Source organism: Papilio polytes, unplaced genomic scaffold, assembly GCF_000836215.1.
Source record: "Papilio polytes unplaced genomic scaffold, Ppol_1.0 DF821400.1, whole genome shotgun sequence".
Lineage (NCBI taxonomy): Eukaryota > Metazoa > Arthropoda > Insecta > Lepidoptera > Papilionidae > Papilio > Papilio polytes.
This window is the reverse complement of record NW_013527804.1, coordinates 880,831-888,575: the sequence shown is the minus strand read 5'-3', so window position 1 is coordinate 888,575 and position 7,745 is coordinate 880,831. Positions and strand designations below refer to the sequence as shown.

The 7,745-nt window shown below is 30.7% G+C and overlaps 1 protein-coding gene across 1 annotated transcript in view; it reads right to left on the bottom strand.

The window, feature by feature from the left end:
* Positions 1-1,296: 1,296 nt before the first annotated feature.
* The window catches only part of LOC106108752 (RNA polymerase-associated protein Rtf1-like), a 16,289-nt gene continuing 9,840 nt past the window's right edge, over positions 1,297-7,745 (bottom strand). The window contains exons 13-19 of the mRNA XM_013290012.1: positions 6,590-6,718; positions 5,581-5,693; positions 4,455-4,623; positions 3,496-3,594; positions 2,992-3,093; positions 2,496-2,610; positions 1,297-1,757 (exon numbers count right to left, since the gene is read on the bottom strand). Of these exons, the coding sequence (XP_013145466.1) occupies positions 1,651-1,757; positions 2,496-2,610; positions 2,992-3,093; positions 3,496-3,594; positions 4,455-4,623; positions 5,581-5,693; positions 6,590-6,718 (834 nt within the window). The 3' untranslated portion in view covers positions 1,297-1,650. The remainder of the gene's footprint in view (positions 1,758-2,495; positions 2,611-2,991; positions 3,094-3,495; positions 3,595-4,454; positions 4,624-5,580; positions 5,694-6,589; positions 6,719-7,745) is intronic.

Genomic DNA, 7,745 nt, shown 5'->3' with positions numbered 1-7,745 from the left:
GCTAGACATCCGCAATTGCAGCGCTGCCTACCCTTCATTGACGGAGGAGACACACATAAAGAGGACATTTCCCCTTCCTATGCGTCTCCTTCACCCTCAAATCCACGTTCCCTTTCCATCCATATGAGAAAAAGGTTGGGAAAAGGGAGTAAAGTTGGGCCTCCGACAAGAACTGATCATGCTTAAGTTAAAGTTGATTCTAAGTAACTACAACTGAAAAATTAACAAGAGATTTAAAGATATTTTGATTCATGTGTGGTAAAAAGGTGAGGGTAGCTACCCTTAGACCCGTCTTTATAATCGATATGTTATTTTAACCGATAAACCAGCACGTAAAAAATAATTTTCATAAAGAATTTAAAAAGAACACAATATATATTTTGAACAGACAGAAATATATCTATCTCTTTTCTACAAAAGATAAAGATGTTTTTGTTCATTTGTATTGAATTTCTAACCTCTATACAGGCGTGTTTTTTCCTTTATTATGGACTTTAATTAAAAAAACCCTTTTCCTAGTAATTATATCCAATATTATAAAGAGGAAAGATTTTTATTTTTGTATGTATTGAAATAACTCAACTATTGGACCGATTTTAAAAATTATTTCACCAAAAAAAATGTATTATCTATAACATGGGTTGTAGTTTTTTGTTATTTTTATTTTCACGCGGACGAAGTCGCGAGCAACAACTAGTGATAAGATAGCTTTTTAATGGTGAAAGGATTTTTAAAATCTATTCATTAGTTTTTGAGTTAATAAACATAAAATACATTTTATAGCTTGTATAAAGGTTAGTTATTTTATTATATATTTTACTATTAAGGGTCAGTTCCACCAGATTATAAATTGTCAAACAATCCAACGTGTAAAATATGTGATGAATATCGGATTTTATTCCCTTATTACAGTGACATTAACTATCTGAGACTTTATCAGCCAGTGGTGGGAAGGGCCCTTAGTATTTATATAACAATTTATGTTTATTTAGGCAACTTCGGTGAAATATAACAATATAGAGGTAGCAAAAACCTTCAAAACCAATAGTTTCAAAGGATAACTTAAATAATACAAGAAAAATAGTAAATTTTACGATAAAACTTGTTATTTCTTATATTTAGAGAAGAAATATTAATTTACACAATTATACAAGATTTAGTTATTTTAGTATCACTAAGTTTTTTTCAACATTTTCATATGAGAACTGAAAAAAAAAAAATTTGGTCATCATGTTTAGATTTTTATGTTTTCGTTTAAAATACTTTTATATAAGTAAATTACCAAAAAATGTACCAACAAATTTATTTAAACACGCGGTAGTTATAAAATTACTGCATATTGAATTTAAAAAATCCGACTCGAAGGACCATGTATGGAAAAAACGTGTAAATCGAATGTATTTATATAATATTTGTACATATGCTTTAGGCACTATATTTTATTGCTTCAATACTCGGGAAAGAGAATAAAAAAATATCTCTCAAACACCTAAAAAACTGAAATTCTAGCAACTAGCGTTAAAAAATCAAAATCTATTCACTAATATAAATATCTTAACTCATTTTACTATCTAGATATTAAAAAATCTAGATAAAAATGTTCTTTTCATCCCGTCAACACTTCAAATGCTATCACAAAATTAACAAAACTCATATAAGTCCGTGTCTTTTCTTGTATTCGTCCAAATTAAGTGACCTTTTTGGTCCTGTTTCTTTCACTTTCCCAGACACTTGTTTCGGCTGAGCGTTCATTGATTCTGAAAAATATTATCATTACATAAAAAAATACACTAAAAATCTGACTAAACCTAGTAAATAAAACTAAAAAAAAATCGTCTAAATCTATTTACATCCATACAAATCTACATACATAAAAAATTACAGTGTTTCGTGTAATATTCTTTTTAATTTATGACATACTAGCTTTCGCCCGCGACTCCGTCCACGTGTTATTGAAAAAATCAAAAGTAACTAGCCTATGTGTTCTTCCAGACTATCCTCTACATCTATACCTAATTTCATCGATATCCGTTCAACAGTTTAGGCTACAAACTCTAACAAACATCCATCTACACTTTCGCATTTATAATATTAGTATGATTGACAATTTAACAGTAAAATTACTTAAAATACACAAATAAATACCTAAATATTAAAAACTAGGTGTTCCCATGCGGCTTCATCCGCAGGTATTTATAAAAACTTCATTTTATCGTTTACATTTGTCAATTGCAAATGTCAAAATGACATGACACGCTGCCCTGATGTTGGCAGCAACTTATGGTCTCTTTCCCACATTAGGGTTCTTATCCAAAATATTTACCCCTTTAAGTTTAATAGCGTGAAAATATATAGCCTAAAGCATGACGTAAGTGTAGGGCTTTTTATTAAAGAAAGAATTATTCAAAAATATGCTGTAATTGCTGACATCTTAGGCAACAAAGAAGTATGTGTTTACGCTTTATTATAATAGTATAGATAAAAACTCCACTTACTGGCTACAGGTAGATCCAAATCGATATTTATATCGAAATCATGTAGAGAATATAAACTTGTATTATCTGAAGAATTTGTTTTGTCACGTTTAGGTCTTTCTGGTTCTGTTTGTTGCTGAAATTTAAAAAAAAATGCATGGTTCACAGTCGGCCAGTACAGTTGGCCAGTAATATTCAACTGGAATGCAATCAACTGGCACAGTGTCAACTTTAACTATTGTATAGCAATAGAAGAGTGCTTTTATTTACTAGCTGTTGCTCGCGACTTCGCTTGCGTCTAATTAATAAAAATATATATTCATTAATTATTCAAAAATTCTTTCACTATTAAGAAGCTATATTATCAGGCTACATTTTTTATTAATTGTAAAATCCACGTGAACGAAGTCGCGAGCAAAAGCAAGTAAGCAATAAACTGTTCAATAGTTTTTTTGACTTAAAATTTCCCTTTGAAATAACTCCTGTATATAAAAAGTTATTTAAAGACGTAACTCACCAATATCAGTCTATCTCGCTCTTGCCTCTCCCTCTCCGCTCTTACTTCTTCTTCCCTCTGCCGCTGCGCTTCTATCGCTGCTTCTTCATTCCTCATTAACTCCTATAAATTAATTACGACTTAAGTGGCCTTTAAACGTCATTTAGTGTGGATATAGTATTAAAAAACCACATTTAACGGTTTTTTTTAGAAATAAATAGATCAATGTCATATTAAAACGTCAAATTAATAATTTATTTACATATTTTAGAAATTAATCTGAATTATGTATTACTAATAAATAAAATAACAAATAAAATTGCCTTTTATTCGATACATATACAAAATTTAAGGTCCTACTTAATAATTGCGAAAATTTGTATGGATGTTTGTTACTAAATATCTCCATAACGGCTAAATAGTTTTGAATAAAATTTGGTATATATGTACAATATAGATTAAAAAAGGATATAGGGTGTTCAAAAAGTTATTTTTTTAATTCCACGCGAAGAAAAACGTAAATACCTGAGTACGTCCTCCTTGATGAGATTTGAAGTTCATAACGGGCTTTGTATGTCGTCTTGTGAATGGATCGTCTTGTTTTTTACCTTTATTTGCTTTTACCTGAAAAAAAATACTACTATTACTGATATTGTAAATGTGTAAGTTTAGATGTATGGATGTTTGTTACTATTTGTTCAAAACTTAACGGATTTAGATCAAATACAGAAAGTTACAATTAAAATATATTTTTGAACATAAATAATATGTTTTTTTTTAATTCCAAAGTCCAATAGCTTTTAATAAAAAGCAAAAGTTATACTAAATTTAATATTTTAATTTATATCTTTAGAATAGTAACCTATTTCTACGTTAACACTAAAACTGTGTGAAATTCTGTCAAGTGGTTTAGAAATTCTACAAAAATACAATAAAATCGGAAAATCTGTATTTCATAAATATAAATTAATACTCTGATATTATAAATGCGAAAGTTTAGATGGATGTTTGTTAGTTTGTAGCCTAAACTGCTGAACGGATCTCGATGAAATTTGGAATAAATGTCGAGCATAGTCTGGAAGGACACACTTATATTTTTTTTAAATCACGGTGACGGAGTCGCGGGCGAAAACTAATATAATAGATTAGTTGATACCTCTTACTTTGCTATTTCAATTTATTTTTAAGCAAATGTGCGACTTTGATAGATATGTACAATATTTTTTTTTATTTTATAGTATCTTTAGCTTAAATTTTAGTCCCTTTCCCTTTGCACCCCTTTCTTAAGTGGATTTGACGGTGGAGACGCATAGGAAGGGGAAATATCCTCTTTATATGCGTCTCCGTCAATGAAGGGTAGGCAGTGCTGCAATTGCGGATGTTTACGAGCGGTCGCTTTCCATTTCGGTGGATTCAGCCCGCTTGCTCGTTTGCCACCTTATATTATAAAACTAAAAAAAATCTTAACTAAATATATTTCTTACCTCTTCCATTATAGCTTTTTCTGCAGTTTCCACATTTAATTTCCTATTCCTATTATTTATATATGAAATACTCTGTATAGAGGATGTTCTTGTTTTGTCCAATTGACTCGCTCTGTCCTCTAATTCTTGTATTTTAGCATTTAAATCCATTACTAATTCATCATCGCCTCTGAAATATAAATAAACCATATTAATTATCTATTCTAACAAATGGCGATGAGAAACAGAGACACAGCGATCGTAGAAGATCTAAAAAAAACACATAGACTCGGTTCAAAGACACATCCGTCGCCACTGACAACTGTCGCGCTAGTATAAGTAAAAGCAGTAGTATAATTGTATTTAAAAAAAAAAGAACTCACTAGTGATATACGGATTATACAACAAAAAAAAAAAGAAAAAAAAGAAAAGGAAAACAAACTGTGCAAAAAAGAGTACCGACCAAGAGTCTGTAGAAGATGATAAATAAAAAAAAATATCTATACTAATATTATAAAGAGGAAAGATTTTTTTTTATGTTTTGAAATAACTCAGCTACTGGGGCGATTTAAAAAATTCTTTCACCATCAAAAAGCTACGTTATCAATAACAGGCTGTATTTTTAAATTTGTTTTAAATTTCACGCGATCGTATATTATAAAGTAGCTGTTACTCGCGACTTCGCCCACGTGAAATTAAAATGTAATAAAATATAGCCTATATTACACACAGATAAATAACATTTTTAACATAAGTTTTTGAGTTATTTCAATACATACAAAAATAAAAATTCCCATTTATATTAGTATAGATGAAAAAAATTTTGGATGTGTGTTAGAGTGTAGCCTAAACGGCTGAACAGATTTCGATAAAATTTGGTACAGATGTAGAGCATAGTCTGGAAGGACACATAGGTTACTTACTTTTGTTTTTTTTTGACCGACTTACCAAAAGAAGGAGGTACTCAATTCGTCTGTATGTTTTTTTTTATGTTACAGCATAACTCCGCCGCTATTGGACCGATTTTGATAATTCTTTTTTTATCCGAAAGGTAATGCTTGCAGGTGGGTCCCATTTTTGTTTGATTTTTTAATTCCAAAAGACAGGGCCGCGGGCGAAATCTAATATTTTAATATATCTGTCTCACCTGAGTTGTGCGACGTCTCTTTCCTTCATAAGCTGTGTTTTCTTCATAGCGTAGTTTGTAGGATGAGATCGGAATCTCTCTTTTTCTGCTACTATCTTCTCTATATCTTCTTCCTTTAATAATAATAATTACAAAATTATATCTATACTAATATTATAAAGAGAAAGATTTGTATTTTTGTTTATTGAAATAACTCAAAAACTGGTGAGATTTCTATAATTATTTCACTATTAGAAATGGAATTTATCTGTAACATAGGGTATATTTTAATTTTACGCTTGCGAAGACGCGAGCAACAACTAGTTTCTAATAAAAGAACTCTGTTATTGCTATTAAATGACCTACATTAGTTAAAGTTCACACTGTCAGTTGAATGCCAGTCCAGTTGAACCCTACTGGCCAACTGTACTTGCCTAGTGTGTACCGTGAATTATATTTTTTGTTATTTTTTTAATTCACTTAGGCGAAGTCTCGAGCAACAGTTAGTTATATTACATTATCAACACTCTAATTATACTACTAGCTGTTAGCGACTTCGTTTACGTGGTTATGAAAATAGTAAAAAACATAGCCTACGTTACTCAATTAAATAGCTTTTTAATTGTGCAGAAATTATTAAAATCGGTTCAGTAGTTTTTAAGTAATTTTAACACATACTAATATTATTATTAAGTATAGATTTAAAACCTTTTATATATATAATTAACTAAAAAAGTCGCAGATAAATTAAAAAATTGGTCAATTCTCAATCTGACAAATTACTTTTTAGCATTTCTTAATGTCTAAAAGAATTTTCGTCTAAGTATTTAATATCAGAATTTTTAAATGTCTTATTTTACATTATTCCAGTCCAGCGTAGGTCTATATCCATTATGCGCTGGACAAATACCACTGGAAACCTACTGGATTGGAATTAAAATTATTCTACATCTGTGAGTTTGTACCAACAGTTTTTGAATACAAAAGATACATTAAGGGTTTGTGTATATGTCTCTGAGTGCAAACTTACTTTAAACTCATACATAAGTGCTTCTTTAACTTCACTAATCTTTCCCCTAACAAAGTCCATTGTGGGTGCTTTCTTGCCCGCGTCTCTTATCGCCTTGTGCCACTTCACAAACTCATTGTCTGTGAATTCCTTGAAAAAAGGGATAAAAAAACATTATTATACATGTAATAAATAATAATATATTAATATATCTATCTTTCTAATATTATAAATGCTAAGTTTAGATGGATGGATGGATGGATGGATGGATGTTTGTTAGCGTTTGTAGCCTAAACTGCTGAACGGATCTCTATGAAATTTGGCACAGGTTTAGAGCATAGTCTGGAAGAACACATAGGCTACTTTTTATCCCGGGAATAGTTACGGTTCCCGTGGGATTCATTCATTTAGTTTTTTAATGTTCACTCGATCATTCTGCAACGGTTCAACATGTCTTATTGAAATTTGGTACAGATATAAAACGAAGTCTGGAGTACACATGGGATAAGCTTCATCCCTGAGAAATGTCCGGTTCCCGAGGAATACGTAACTTTTTGTAATTTATACAGTTTTTATGTTTTCTAATACTACGCGGACGAAGTCGCGGGCAACAGCTCGTATCTATATAAATAACCGAGGCGTATATTTATATAACACAGTTATTTAAGACGTCAATTACAGTATATTTTTGAATAATTCTTCTTTTAATAAAAAGCCCTACACTTACGCCACGCTTTAGACTATATATTTTCACGCCATTAAACTTAGGGGTAAATAAATTAGAAAATAACGTTCATGTGAGAAAGAGACCATAAATTACAAGCTGCCAACATTAAGGAAGCAATGTTATGGTAACGGTAATTTTGACATTTGCAATTGAGAATTTGACAAATGTAAACAATAACAAAGTTTCTATAATTTCATGCGGATAGCCCCACGGGAACAGCTAGTAATAAATGTCAAAATGACATGGCATGAAGTCAATCCATGGCAACCTTGTTTCCTTGATGTTGGCAGCAACTTATGGTCTCTTTCACACATTAGAGTTTTTATACAAAATATTTACTCCTAAATTCAATGACGTGAAAATATAAAGCCTAAACCGTAACGGAAGTGTAGGGCTTTTTATTAAAGAAGGGATTATTCAAAAATATGGTGTAATTGCTGACATCGTAGG